This window comes from Lithobates pipiens, unplaced genomic scaffold (assembly GCF_037356315.1).
Source record: "Lithobates pipiens isolate NorthernLeopardFrog02 unplaced genomic scaffold, aLitPip1_a1.2 Scaffold_10, whole genome shotgun sequence".
NCBI classification, from domain to species: domain Eukaryota; kingdom Metazoa; phylum Chordata; class Amphibia; order Anura; family Ranidae; genus Lithobates; species Lithobates pipiens.
In genome coordinates this window covers 3,457,001-3,473,037 of record NW_027507686.1, presented here as the reverse complement: position 1 = coordinate 3,473,037, position 16,037 = coordinate 3,457,001, and the positions used below count along the sequence as shown (strand labels likewise).

General features: G+C 48.0%; 1 protein-coding gene across 4 annotated transcripts in view; it reads right to left on the bottom strand.

The window, feature by feature from the left end:
- The window catches only part of CBFA2T3 (CBFA2/RUNX1 partner transcriptional co-repressor 3), a 97,805-nt gene that overhangs the window by 44,743 nt on the left and 37,025 nt on the right, over positions 1–16,037 (bottom strand). For 3 of the 4 annotated variants that reach the window (XM_077451079.1, XM_077451082.1, XM_077451075.1), the window contains exon 2: positions 12,345–12,491. In XM_077451079.1, the coding sequence (XP_077307205.1) occupies positions 12,345–12,465 (121 nt within the window). In that variant the 5' untranslated portion in view covers positions 12,466–12,491. Of the gene's footprint in view, positions 1–2,498; positions 2,659–12,344; positions 12,492–16,037 lie in introns of those variants that run through there. The other variant, XM_077451078.1, reaches the window with a different exon arrangement.

Here is a 16,037-nt window from a genome sequence, read left to right as displayed (position 1 = left end):
ACACATGATTCCTGTATGCTGGGAAGATGCCACAAGGGTCTGCAAGTGCTGACATGTTTCGAGGGGGTTCCCCTTTTCATCAGAGCTCTCTACCAAAGCTCTACTAAAACTATCTAGGAGACGCCACAACCAAGACTATCCATTCCATTTCTACCTATTCTCATCATAAATAACTACATGAAGAACTGCTACACATGATTCTTGTATGCTGGGAAGATGCCACACAGGTCTGCAAGGGTTGACGCGTTTTGAGGGGGTCCCCTAGGAGAAGGAGTAGGAGAAGCCCCAAACCAAAACTATCGATTCCATTTTTATCCATTCTCATTATAAATAACTACATGAAGAACTGCTACACATGATTCCTGTATGCTGGGAAGATGCCACAAGGGTCTGCAAATGCTGGCGTGTTTCGAGGGGGGTCCACTCTTTATCAGGGCTCTCTACCAAAGATCTATTAAAACTATCTAGGAGAAGCTCCAAACCAAGACTATCCATTCCATTTATACCCATTCTCATCATAAATAACTACACAAATAACTGCTACACATGATTCCTGTATGCTGGGAAGATGCCACAAGGGTCTGCAAATGCTGACATGTTTCGAGGGGGGTCCCCTCTTCATCAGAGCTCTCTACCAAAGATCTACTAAAGCTATCTCAGAGAAGCTCCAAACCAAGACTATTCCATTCCATTTCTACCCATTCTCATCATAAATAACTACATGAAGAATATGCTTCTTGTATGCTGGGAAGATACCACAAGGGTCTGCAAGTGCTGACATGTTTCGAGGGGGTTCCCCTCTTCATCAGAGCTCTCTACCAAAGCTCTACTAAAACTATCTAGGAGAAGCTCCAAACCAAGCCTATCCATTCCATTTCTACCTATTCTCATCATAAATAACTACACAAAGAACTGCTACACATGCTTCATGTATGCTGGGAAGATGCCACACGGGTCTGCAAGAGCTGACGTGTTTCAAGAGGGGGTCCCCTCTTCATCAGTGCTCTCTACTGAAGATCTACTTAAATTATAAAGAAGCCCCAAGCCAAGCCTATTCATTCCATTTCTACCCTACCAGGGAAGCTCTTGTACTGCATACCTGTTCCTAGATGTAAAGGAGATTGTACAATCAGATTGCAAGGTGTATAGCAAACTAGAGAACTCATTGAAGCACAGATATTACCACTAATATACCAACTGCATAATCTTATCACACCATTTATCAATCACTGGAAGAAATAAGAAAGGAGACAAGTGATATAAATACATATGTGTACATTAAAGGGGATATAATTAACCAATAACCAGAAATGCAATATATTGCAGCTTACCAATCATTAGATGTGGTGGCTGCATTAGTTTTCTTTTCTTTGTCCCCCCCCCTCTTTTTTCATCTGATGGTCTGCCCAGTAAGACACCTCCTTTATTAGATTGACCCCCCCCCCCCCTCCACCACCACCACTCTGTATGAAGGAGAACACGAGGCACAGCAGACAGGAACATTGTGGGCCTATGGAGACGGACTGGCAGATTTAGATATACTAACAAATTGAAGCCAAACTCCACCACACACTTTAGAATAAGTTACGGCAGTTTTGTTCGTTTTGTTCCATTTGGGATAAAGGTCTTCCATGAATAAATAAAAGCTGATCATTGTAAGCACCCCTGTCAGTGGTAAACGGATTGTCTCATCCCTCCAACTGCTACATCTGAAGGACAGTCTTGTTCTGTTGAAAAACAACAGACTCACTGGCAGGATCACCAAATGAAAATAACGAAAAGAAAGCCTAAAAAAAGAAAAGGAATGCAGCCATTACATCTAAGAATTGCTAAACTGCGAGATAATAAATGTTTGCTTTCGGGTTTAATAACCGCTTTAAATGTCTACGGCACAAAAAGGTTACAGTTTGGCAATATATATATATATATATATATATATATATATATACATACATATATTGCCCCTATGCCCCTATACATACATATATACACACACAGGGTATATTTTACATATATATATATAAATGAATTCAACGTCATACCCCTCCCCCACCAGGTAATTTGTGTTGGATATTAGTGGACAAGCACCACCCAAATGGGCCAGGCTCTCAGCGAATCACGTTCCTGAAGACACAGAGCACCAACAAGCTCATTTTACCATTTCCAGGACTCCTACTTCAAGAGCCTGCACAGACACGGGGACACAGTTTAGCTAATAAATCTCAATTCGGAATTTGATGAACTCTGCGCAGTGACCGGCACAGAAATGCCAAACTGTAGCCGGAGGTCCCCTTTAACCCCCCACACAGGAATGCCGTCCTGATCCATTGCATACGATCCGAAGATAACTTCATCCTTCCCCAGCGTCCCGATCCAAATCCACAACAATCTGCCCTTATATAACAAAGGGGGTCTGTCCCACCGGCACCCCGATTCCTCCACATTCTCCGAGGCCGCGCCCGCTACGTATTGGTGAGATTTCGGTGAATGGCACTTACCTTGCTGTGGATTCACCTCTCTGTCTATAGCTGTCCGATCGCCTTCCACTAACACACACACACACACACACACACACACACACACACACTGGCACCAAGTGCAGGCTGAGGGGCGGCCCGCAAAAGAGCAGCCCAAAATAACCGCATGCCCACAACTGACAGGTGGGATCCCAAAGTGACACTCTGTCCGTGTGTGTGTCCATGTGTGTGTGTCTGACATGTTCCGTGTGTGTGGCTGACATGTTCTGTGTGTGGGCTGCATGTTTGTAATGCAGGATGTACGGACGCTGGCATGTACAGACCCGTCACATCACAGCTTTACAAACCTGACACTAAACCCCGGAGCACAGTACACATACATTACATACATTACATACACATACATTACATACACATACATTACATACATTACATACACATACATTACATACACATACATACGATACATATACATACGATACATACACATACATTACATACATATACATACGATACATACACATACATTACATACACATACACAGATATGCACATACATTGCATACACATACATTACACACACATACATTACACACATATACATTACATACACATACGATACATACACATACGATACATACACATGCGATACATACACATACATTACATACACATACATTACATACATATACACAGATATGCACATACATTACATACACATACATGACACACAAATACACATACATTGCATACACATACATTACACACACATACATTACACACATATACATTACACACATATACATTACATACATATACACACTTACATTACATACATTACATACACATATATTACATACACATACATTACATACACATACGATACATACACATACATTACATACACATACATTACATACACATATACACACATACATTACACAGATATACACACACATACATTAAATACACACATACATTGCACACATATGCACACAGCTACACATATATACATACATTATACATACATACATCGCCTTGAAAAAGTATTCATACCCCTTGAAATTCCCCACATGTTGTCATGTTACAACCAAAAACATAAATGTATTTTATTGGGATTTTATGTGATGGACCAACACAAAGTGTCACATAATTGTGAAGTGGAAGGAAAATGATAAATGATACAAATAAATATGTGAAAAGTGTGTGGGGGGGGGGCATTTGTATGGCGCCCCCTTTTCTCTAATACCCCTAAGATCTAGTGAAACCAATTGCCTTCAGAAGTCACCTAATTAGTAAATAGAGTCCACCTGTGTGTCATTTAATCTCAGTATAAATGCAGCTGTTCTGTGAAGCCCTCAGAGGTTTGTTAGAGAACCTTAGTGAACAAACAGCATCATGAAGGCCAAGGAACACACCAGACAGGTCAGGGATGAAGTTGTGGAGAAGTATAAAGCAGGGTTGGGTTATAAAATAATCTCCCAAGCTTTGACCATCTCACGGAGCTCTGTTCAATCCATCATCGGAAAATGGAAAGAGTATGGGCACAACCGCAAACCTACCAAGACACGGCCATCCATCTAAACGGACCTGGCCGGGCAAGGAGAGCATTCATCAGAGAAGAGCCAAGAGGTCCATGGTAACTCTGGAGGAGCTGCAGAGATCCACAGCTCAGGGGGGAGAATCTGTCCACAGGACAACTATTAGTCGTCTCTCCACAAATCTGCCCTTTATGGAAGAGTGACAAGAAGAAAGACATTGGAGAAAGAAAGTCATAAGAAGTCCTGTTTGTAGTTTGTGAGAAGCCATGTGGGGGAGGGGGCAGCAAACATGTGGAAGAAGGTGATCTGGTCAGAGGAGACCAAAATTCTACTTTATGGCCTAAAAGCAAAACGCTATGTGTGGGGGAAACTAACACTGCCCCTCCCCCGAACACACCATCCCCACCGTGAGACATGGTGGTGGCAGCATCATGTGGTGGGGATGGTTTTCTTCAGCAGGGACAGGGAAGCTGGTCAGAGTTGATGGGAAGATGGATGGAGACAAATACAGAACAATCTTAGAAGAAAACCTGTTGGAGTCGGCAGAAGACTTGAGACCGGGGCGGAGGTTCCCCTTCCAGCAGGACAACGACCCGAAACATCCAGCCAGAGCTACAATGGAATGGTTTACATCAAAGCATATCATGTGTTAGAATGGCCCAGTCACAGTCCAGACCTAAATCCCATTGAGAATCTGTGGCCAGACTTGAAAATTGCTGATCACAGACGTTCTCCATCCAATCTGACAGAGCTTGAGATATTTTACAAAGAAGAAGAATGGGCAGAAATGTCCTCTCTAGATGTGCAAAGCTGGTAGAGACACCCCCAAAAAGACTTGTAGAGAAAGGGGGTTCTACAAAGTATTGACTCCGGGGGGCGCCATACAAATGCCCCTCCCCCACACTTTTCACATATTTATTTGTATCATTTATCATTTTCCTTCCACTTCACAATTATGTGACAATTTGTGTTGGCCCATCACATAAAATCCCAATAAAATACATTTATGGTTTTGGATGTAACATGACAAATTGTGGGGAATATCAAGGGGTATGAATACTTTTTCAGGGCACTGTATTCACATATATACACACATTCTTTAAACACACACATATACATATATATATATATACGCACATAGATTACACAATCACACATATACATAGAAATGACATACACATACATAAACATTAGGGACACGGATTATGAACATACACACGCATCTGTTCCTGTTCAGCTTAAACTAAAACCCATCAGATCAGAAGCTTCCACAACCCAACATCTAATTAAAGAACATCTGGCTGGAAGAAGCAGATCTCATGAAGGAGTTGATAGAGACAATGCGGGGTATGAGAGATCCAGAGAGACAATGTGGGGTATGAGAGATCCAGAGAGACAATGTGGGGTATGAGAGATCCAGAGAGACAATGCGGGGTATGAGAGATCCAGAGAGACAATGCGGGGTATGAGAGATCCAGAGAGACAATGTGGGGTATGAGATCCAGAGAGACAATGTGGGGTATGAGAGATCCAGAGAGACAATGCGGGGTATGAGAGATCCAGAGAGACAATGTGGGGTATGAGATCCAGAGAGACAATGTGGGGTATGAGAGATCCAGAGAGACAATGCGGGGTATGAGATCCAGAGAGACAATGTGGGGTATGAGAGATCCAGAGAGACAATGCGGGGTATGAGAGATCCAGAGAAACAATGTGGGGTATGAGAGATCCAGAGAGACAATGCGGGGTATGAGAGATCCAGAGAGACAATGCGGGGTATGAGAGATCCAGAGAGACAATGTGGGGTATGAGAGATCCAGAGAGACAATGTGGGGTATGAGATCCAGAGAGACAATGTGGGGTATGAGAGATCCAGAGAGACAATGCGGGGTATGAGAGATCCAGAGAGACAATGCGGGGTATGAGAGATCCAGAGAGACAATGCGGGGTATGAGAGATCCAGAGAGACAATGTGGGGTATGAGAGATCCAGAGAGACAATGCGGGGTATGACAGATCCAGAGAGACAATGTGGGGTATGAGAGATCCAGAGAGACAATGTGGGGTATGAGAGATCCAGAGAGACAATGCGGGGTATGAGAGATCCAGAGAGACAATGTGGGGTATGAGAGATCCAGAGAGACAATGCGGGGTATGAGAGATCCAGAGAGACAATGTGGGGTATGAGATCCAGAGAGACAATGTGGGGTATGAGAGATCCAGAGAGACAATGTGGGGTATGAGAGATCCAGAGAGACAATGTGGGGTATGAGAGATCCAGAGAGACAATGTGGGGTATGAGAGATCCAGAGAGACAATGTGGGGTATGAGATCCAGAGAGACAATGTGGGGTATGAGAGATCCAGAGAGACAATGCGGGGTATGAGATCCAGAGAGACAATGTGGGGTATGAGAGATCCAGAGAGACAATGCGGGGTATGAGAGATCCAGAGAGACAATGCGGGGTATGAGAGATCCAGAGAAACAATGTGGGGTATGAGAGATCCAGAGAGACAATGCGGGGTATGAGAGATCCAGAGAGACAATGTGGGGTATGAGATCCAGAGAGACAATGTGGGGTATGAGAGATCCAGAGAGACAATGCGGGGTATGAGAGATCCAGAGAGACAATGCGGGGTATGAGAGATCCAGAGAGACAATGCGGGGTATGAGAGATCCAGAGAGACAATGTGGGGTATGAGAGATCCAGAGAGACAATGCGGGGTATGAGAGATCCAGAGAGACAATGTGGGGTATGAGAGATCCAGAGAGACAATGTGGGGTATGAGATCCAGAGAGACAATGTGGGGTATGAGATCCAGAGAGACAATGTGGGGTATGAGATCCAGAGCAAGACCAGATACTTGCACTTGTACATTTTTAAAAACAGTAGACAATATTAAAACATCTAAACATGAAACTGCTACATTTCTTTTAATTTGCAGAAATAAGCACCATAAAATGCCAAAGAGACAGCCCAATCCAGCAAAAAACAAAAAAACAGCTAATCCAGCAAAGAAACATCCACATATAGCAAAGAGACAGCCCAATCCAGCAAAGAGACATCCCTCTCTACCCCAGTGCAGCTGTCATCGTGTGATGGCGGGTGATAAAGGAGAGAGTGTGCGGTGCCTCTTCAGTGCGGCAGTGTCTCCAGTGGCCGGCCCTGGAAGTGTGAGTCTCCCTGCAGGCAGCGCTTCCTGTGTGTCACTGGAGCCGACTTCTTTTGCACCTCTTACTATGCTGTCGCCGGCTGTGCTTTAAGGCAAGTCTGTGGTGGCCGGTCCAGTCAGCCCCTGGCCCGGCCGCGGTGCAGCTGTCATGGTGTGCCGGCCAGTGTTATGAAGGAGAGAGTCCGCCGTGTTCCTTCAGTGCGGCAGTGTCTCCATTGGCCGACCCAGGTGTGTGTGTGTCCCCCTGCAGGCAGCACTTCCTGTGTGTCACTGGAGCCGTTTCCTGCACCGTCTGTGGCGGCTGGCTCAGTCAGCCTCTGCCAGGTGGTTGGGGCTGTGCCCTAGGCAGCAGTGCGCCCCCTGGAGTGGCTGCCTAGTTTGCCTAGTGGTAGCGCCAGCCCTGAGTGCACCGCGGGTTACCGGCACTGAGAAAGTGCAGCACACCTGCAGGATATAATAGAAGTCTATGTCAAAGTGCAGCTAACCCTCAGGAAAGCCGCAGGAAAATCGCAGCGCATCAATCTGAAAGCAGCCTTAGGGCCCCTTCGGACCCTCTATTCCCCTCTATGGAGCAACAAATGTAAACGGACTTGTGCCGTTTATATCCACCTACCTCAGCTCAGAGGGCCCATAGAGTAGAGTGGGTTGTGTCTGTGTCCGCTCTGCATATGCAGGGTGGACATGGACCTGCCATCTCATTGTGGCCCACAAAGTGGTTACCAAGTCGCTTAAGGGGCCCTCGCTCTTCAAAAGGTTGGGCACCCCTGGCTTAAAGGGAACCTGTCATTATGGAGATCTGGGAGCTGCCACTGCTGACTTGTCTTGGAAGGTTCAGTCTCCAGGGCCGTCATCCTTATCCTACTACTGACCCAGGAAAAGCCTCGGCTTATCAGGGGCCACACAACCGATGTGTATATACAGCATGTCACCATATAGAGCAGCCTTTCCCAACCTTTTCAACACAGAGGAATCCTTGAAATAGTTCTCCGCTCTCGGGGGAACCCCCTGCTAAAAATTTGAAATCTACAACTCATGATACATTAGTGTGATGGTCAGCAGGAAGAATGGTCCTTACACTTGTGGTCATTGGGAAGAACGGTCCTTACACTTGTGGTCATTGGGAAGAACGGTCCTTACACTTGTGGTCATTGGGAAGAATGGTCCCTTACACTTGTGGTCATTGGGAAGAATGGTCCTTACACTTGTGGTCATTGGGAAGAATGGTCCTCACACTTGTGGTCATTGGGAAGAATGGTCCTTACACTTGTGGTCAGTAGGAAGAATGGTCCTTACACTTGTGGTCATTGGGAAGAATGGTCCTTACACTTGTGGTCATTGGGAAGAACGGTCCTTACACTTGTGGTCATTGGGAAGAATGGTCCTCACACTTGTGGTCATTGGGAAGAATGGTCCTTACACTTGTGGTCATTGGGAAGAACGGTCCTTACACTTGTGGTCAGTGGGAAGAACGGTCCTTACACTTGTGGTCAATGGGAAGAATGGTCCTTACACTTGTGGTCAATGGGAAGAATGGTCCTTACACTTGTGGTCAATGGGAAGAATGGTCCTTACACTTGTGGTCATTGGGAAGAACGGTCCTTACACTTGTGGTCATTGGGAAGAATGGTCCTTACACTTGTGGTCATTGGGAAGAATTAGCTCCTTACAGATAGCTAAAAAGATCAATGGTGTCGGTGGGAACTTATCTGAGAGGCAGGAATTGCCCCAATGCTGAAGGAACCCCTAGCAATCTTTGGGGGAACCCTAGGGATCCACAGAACCCTGGTTGAGAATCACTGATATAGAGAAAGGAAGGATACGGGTGACAGCCTGGAGGCAAGAAACGCCATAGTCAGTAATGGAAGATCCCATATGTCTGGATGGAGACATTAATTTTAAAGGGATTCTGATATTTGTAATGGAATAATCTGAGGGTCGGGCCAGACTTCTCTCACTGGAGTCTGTAGGCACCATATCATCCAAAGAAGCTTCTCTCTGCTGGGATCTCCTCGTATACACAGAACATGTTCTTTCTGGTTCTAACCTGTAGAAACACTTATATGAGATCATAATTCTACTGATAAAAATGTGTGATGAGCAACTAGGCAGGAGAAAAGATGCCTATAGGCACAGCCTACTGCGTCTAATGGTAAATCCACCCTAAGATGTCTATAGGCACACCTATTGTGTCTAATGGTAAGTCCATCCCGAGGTATCTATAGGCACAGCCTATTGTGTCTAATGCCACGTACACACGAGTGGACTTTTCGACGGACTAGGTCCGACTGTCTTTCCGACGGGCTTTCGGCGGAGTTCCGACGGACTTTCCGAATGAACGGACTTGGCCACACACTATCACACCAAAGTCGGACGGATTGGAACGTGATGACGTACGACCGGACTAGAATAAGGAAGTTCATAGCCAGTAGACAATAGCTGCCCTAGCGTCGGTTTTCATCCGTCGGACTAGCATACAGACGAGCAGATTTCGTGATAGGAAGTGGGTCCGGCAGAGTTACGGCGAAAAAATTTGAAACATGTTCTATTTCTAAAGTCCGTCAGATTTTTGGACAGCAAAGGTCCGATGGAGCCCACACAAGATCGAATTGTCCAACGGATTCGTTCTGTCGGACCTTTGCTGTCGAAAAGTCCGGTCGTGTGTATGTGGCATAATAGTAAATCAGTCCCAAGGTGCCTATAGGCACAGCCCATTGTGTCTAATGTTAAGTCCATCCCAAGGTGCCTATAGGCACAGCCAACTGTTTTTAATGGTAGGTCCATCTCAAGGTGCCTAGAGGAACAGGCTATTGTGTCTAATGGTAAATCCATGCCAAGGTGCCTAGAGGCACAGCCTATTGTGGCTAATGGTAAATCCATGCCAAGGTGCCTAGAGGAAAAGCCTATTGTGTCTAATGGTAAATCCATCCCAAGGTGCCTAGAGGCACAGCCAATTGTGTTTAATGGTAGATCCATCCCAAGGTTCACTTTAGGCACAGCCTATTGTGTCTGATGGTAAATCCATCCCAAGGTGACCATAGGCACAGCCTATTGTGTCTGATGGTAAATCCATCCCAAGGTGCCTAAAAGGCATAGCCGGTTGTGTTTGATGGTAAATCCATCCCAAGTTTTCTATAGGCACAGCCTATTGTGTTTAATAGTAAATCCAGCCCTGCTGAGGGTACCTTGATTAGACGCGCCTTAAAAGGAGGACACTTGCTTCATGGATTAAACCCCCGTACCATGCACCCCCCTTTTTCCCCCAATCATAGATAAGTTACACAACACCTGTGAAGGAACATTGCAATCCTGGCATGTCTGAACATTGTATGTAGACCCCGGGCAGGCAAAGCCATTGCTCCCGTTCTAACCTGGTTTAGAATTTTAGGATGAATTGTAAATAGGCTTATCACTGACTTTGCCCGGATGAGGAGGTCTTTGGGGACCTCAAATCTCAGGAGAGACCCTAGATCTGCAGATCTACTAGATTGGATGAGGAGTGGACGATTCTGGACCTTTATACTCTTATAGGACATCGGGATCCCATCAATGCCCATACTTTCCTGGGAAAAATAGGAAATAGCTGGATTGCCCTCTGTGGGGGTATCTAAGCAGGGGTTACCAAGACACGGCCTAAATGACAGAAGATCTGTTACCACCTAAATCGATGGAGGATCGATATTCAACATTATTAAATGAAATACCCCTCGGGGGAAAATAGGGGGACCTTCATTTTCAAAGCATTTATTTGGTTAATGGGGACAAATCCACATTTGTTTTTGACTGTAATGAGAAGTTGTGAAGGCTCGTGATAGAATGTTTTTGACGTTTGTGTTATTGTGGTCCTCAGTCCTTCATTACTTATTCGCTACTATTGTAACAAAAATACCATTGCAGTTTAATTGCATTTTTTTGTTAATGATATGTACATTGAATGTTCTGTCAAACCATCTTACAAGTACCCCTGGGGTACATGAGTACCCCTCGTGAAAGTACCCTTTGTGAAAGCACTCCTGGTGTACATAAGAACACCTCTTGTAAGTACCCCTGTGGTATATGAGTACCCTTCATGAAAGTACCCCTGGGATACATGAGTACCACTCGTGAATGTATCCCTGGGGTATATAAGTACTCCACCTGAAAGTACCCCAGGGGTACATAAGTACCTCCCGTGAAAGTACCCCTGGGCTACATGAATACCCCCTTGTGAAATTACCTATGGGGTACATGAGTACCTCTCGGGTAAGTACCCCTGGGGTACATGAATACCTCTTGGGTAAGTACGCCTGGGTACATGAGTACCCTTTGTGATTGTACCCCAAGGCTACATGAGTACCTCTCATGAAAGTACCCCATGGCTACATGAATACCCCTTGTGAAAGTACCCATGGGGTACATGAGTACCTCAAGGGTAAGTACCCCTGGGGTATATGAATACCTCTTGGGTAAGTACGCCTGGGTACATGAGTACCCTTTGTGATTGTACGCCAAGGCTACATGAGTACCTCTCATGAAAGTACCCCATGGCTACATGAATACCCTTGTGAAAGTACCCTTGGGGTACACGAGTATTGTTCATTAAAGTACCCCAGGGGTAAATGAGTACATCTCGTAAAAGTAGCCCTTGGGTACATGAATACCTCTCATGAAATTACCCCAGTATACATTAATGCCTCTTGTGAACATATCCTACATGAGTACCCCTCGTGAAAGTACCCCTAGGGTACATGAATACCTCTCATGAAATTACCCCAGTGTACATGAGTGCCTCTTGTGAAAGTACCCCTAGGGTACATGAATACTTCTTGTGAAAGTACTCTGGGGGTACATGAGTATCTCTTGAGTAAATACTCCTGGGGTACATGAGTAACTCTCATGAAAGAACCCCTGGGGTACATGTACCTTTGGTTGAGAACCTGTTGTCTCACCCAAAGGTACGTTTCTGGAGGACAGGCTGGAGAACATTTGATGCAGGTGTAGAAGCCAACCGGTGACATCCTGTAGAAGAACCACAAGTCTCAGCATGCCATGACAGCCAACAACAGGCCCGCTTGCCCTTGCAGTTCCCCATCAAGCTTCCTACTATCCATAGTACCACCCCCCCCAACTTTCTATACAGACCCCCCCCCCCCCCCCAATTTTAATGCGCCATCTCACTTGTGCTTGGGGTGTAGGAGGAAGTGCGGTTGGTCCCTTGGCTGAGTGCAGGTGATGGAGGGGGCATGGTGGGCGGCGTGGTCCTCGTCTGGGTCTTCACATCAGCCGGTGAGTCTGGCATTGTAATCTGGGAATCGTGTGAATTGCCTGCGAAAGAGAAAAGGAAAAGAATGAGATGAGCCGCTCATAATAACAGGTTCTCTTTATAATCTCAGAGATGACAGATTGTGCCAGTCCGGGGGGGGGGGGGGGGGGGGTGACCCAGGCGCTGGGTGGAAATTACCATTCAGGTGGAGAGGGTCGGTGGGGGGTGATGGAAGACGTGGACGGAGAGCAGCAGTTAAAGCAATTCCGAAACACCTGCTGCTGGGATCAGCTGTGGCGCTCCCCCCCCCCACCCCCACCTCCTCTACTATTATTAACCCTTGCCTGGCCGGCGGCGCTCTGTTCCTCTGCCAGCGACGAGGTCCGCGGGGTTCACTGCAGTTTGAGAGCCGAGGACAGGTGTGCGGCAGCTGCCGAGATCCGTCCTGCAACTCCAGCCAAGACCAAAGAAGGGAACGCCGGGCAGAAGACAGGAGGGAAGGAGTCTGCCAGGGCCGCCTTAACCCCTCGCGTGCCACCCGGCGCCACAGTTTGCAGGGTTCCTCGCCTCTTTTTGTTTTTTGCACGGACGCGCGCACACCCAGCCCCGTTGCCTTGCGCCTCTCTCTTTCTCTCTGGCGTACGCCCCGCCGGCCAGGACTGGCGCACACCATATGGGATTGTATCCCCAGTGCCCCCCCCCCCCTCCTGGTGCCACAGATAAGAAGGCTCCCTGTTTATGAGAAGCACTTTTCTCAGCCGCCAGGGTTGGCGATTGCCGCTTGTGTGTGTGTTTTTTTTTTTTTTGACAGGTCTTGGGAAAACTCCAGCGCTCCCAGCCCCGGCTCCAGCCAGGAACTCTCCTCCTCTCTTCGGATTATTTTTATTTGCTCGCTAATGGGCTGCAGCTGGACGTTTGTGCGGAGCTGACATCTGGAGTCCATCACCAGCGCGGGCATCCAGGATCACATCTACACAATGGTGCCAAATGCAGAGCCGGGAGGAGGGGGGGGGGGGTGATAAAGAGGGGGCATTCTCCAGAGCTGGCTCTACGGTGCCATGTGCTGAGGGTACCAGCAAGCCGTGCCCGCCGGTGGGGGAGGAGGGGGTACAGTGTGACCCAAGACTCACATTGGTCCCTTTTATTTAAAGTGAACCTGTCATCCATTTCAAACATTGAAAACTAAAACGTCCTGCCTGACAATAGAAGAGACACCCAACTATATCTTTATTCTCCATCCACATCCACTACGCCCTAGTCACCCACTCCTCAGGGCATTCCTTCTTACTGTGTATTTCCAGCTCCTTGTAACGTCCTATGTGGGCTCCCGACCCTCTCCCTTTCCCCCTCCCATGAACAGCTCTGTGCACAACCCATCGTTCATCTCAGGAGTGAGGAAGAGAGGGGGGCTGTGTTCCTACGTACAGGGGGACCAAGAGAGGGGGGCTACAGTCCTATTTACAGGGGGACCAAGAGAGAGGGGCTACATTCCTATATACAGGGGGACCAAGAGAGGGTGGCTACATCCCTACATACAGAGGGACCAAGAGTGGGTGGCTACATTCCTACATACAGGGGGACCAAGAGAGGGTGGCTACATCCCTACATACAGAGGGACCAAGAGAGGGTGGCTACAGTCCTATTTACAGGGGGACCAAGAGAGAGGGGCTACATCCCTACATACAGAGGGACCAAGAGAGGGTGGCTACAGTCCTATATACAGGGGGACCAAGAGAGGGTGGCTACATCCCTACATACAGAGGGACCAAGAGAGGGTGGCTACAGTCCTATATACAGGGGGACCAAGAGAGGGGGGCTACATTCCTACATACAGGGGGACCAAGAGAGGGTGGCTACATCCCTACATACAGGGAGACCAAGAGAGGGTGGCTACATCCCTACATACAGGGGGACCAAGATAGGGTGGCTACGTTCCTACATACAGGGGGACCAAGAGTGGGTGGCTACATCCCTACATACAGGGGGACCAAGAGAGGGGGGCTACATCCCTACATACAGGGGGACCAAGAGAGGGTGGCTACGTCCCTACATACAGGGGGGCCAAGAGAGGGTGGCTACGTCCCTACATACAGGGAGACCAAGAGAGGGTGGCTACGTCCCTACATACAGGGGGACCAAGATAGGGTGGCTACGTTCCTACATACAGGGGGACCAAGAGAGGAGGGCTACATCCCTACATACAGAGGGACCAAGAGAGGGTGGCTACATCCCTACATACAGAGGGACCAAGAGAGGGTGGCTACATCCCTACATACAGGGGGACCAAGAGAGGGTGGCTACGTCCCTACATACAGGGAGACCAAGAGAGGGTGGCTACGTCCCTACATACAGGGGGACCAAGATAGGGTGGCTACGTTCCTACATACAGGGGGACCAAGAGTGGGTGGCTACATCCCTACATACAGGGGGACCAAGAGAGGGGGGCTACATCCCTACATACAGGGGGACCAAGAGAGGGTGGCTACGTCCCTACATACAGGGGGACCAAGATAGGGCGGCTACGTTCCTACATCCAGGGGGACCAAGAGTGGGTGGCTACATCCCTACATACAGGGGGACCAAGAGAGGGTGGCTACGTTCCTACATACAGGGGGACCAAGAGAGGTTGGCTACGTCCCTACATACAGGGGGACCAAGAGAGGGTGGCTACATTCCTACATACAGGGGGACCAAGAGAGGGTGGCTACATCCCTACATACAGGGGGACCAAGAGAGGGTGGCTACGTCCCTACATACAGGGGGACCAAGAGAGGGTGGCTACGTCCCTACATACAGGGGGACCAAGAGAGGGGGGCTACATCCCTACATACAGGGGGACCAAGAGAGGGTGGCTACATCCCTACATACAGGGGGACCAAGAGAGGGTGGCTACATCCCTACATACAGGGGGACCAAGGCAGGGTGGTTACATTCCTACATACAGGGGGACCAAGAGAGGTTGGCTACGTCCCTACATACAGGGGGACCAAGAGAGGGTGGCTACATCCCTACATACAGGGGGACCAAGAGAGGGTGGCTACGTCCCTACATACAGGGGGACCAAGAGAGGGTGGCTACGTCCCTACATACAGGGGGACCAAGAGAGGGTGGCTACGTCCCTACATACAGGGGGACCAAGAGAGGGTGGCTATGTTCCTACATACAGGGGGACCAAGAGAGGGTGGCTACAGTCCTACATACAGGGGGACCAAGGGAGGGTGGCTACGTCCCTGCATACAGGGGGACCAAAAGAGGGTGGCTACGTCCCTACATACAGGGAGACCAAGAGAGGGTGGCTACGTCCCTACATACAGGGGGACCAAGATAGGGTGGCTACGTTCCTACATACAGGGGGACCAAGAGTGGGTGGCTACATCCCTACATACAGGGGGACCAAGAGAGGGTGGCTACGTTCCTACATACAGGGGGACCAAGAGAGGGTGGCTACGTTCCTACATACAGGGGGACCAAGAAAGGGTGGCTACATCCCTACATACAGGGGGACCAAGGCAGGGTGGTTACATTCCTACATACAGGGGGACCAAGAGAGGTTGGCTACATCCCTACATACAGGGGGACCAAGAGAGGGTGGCTATGTTCCTACATAC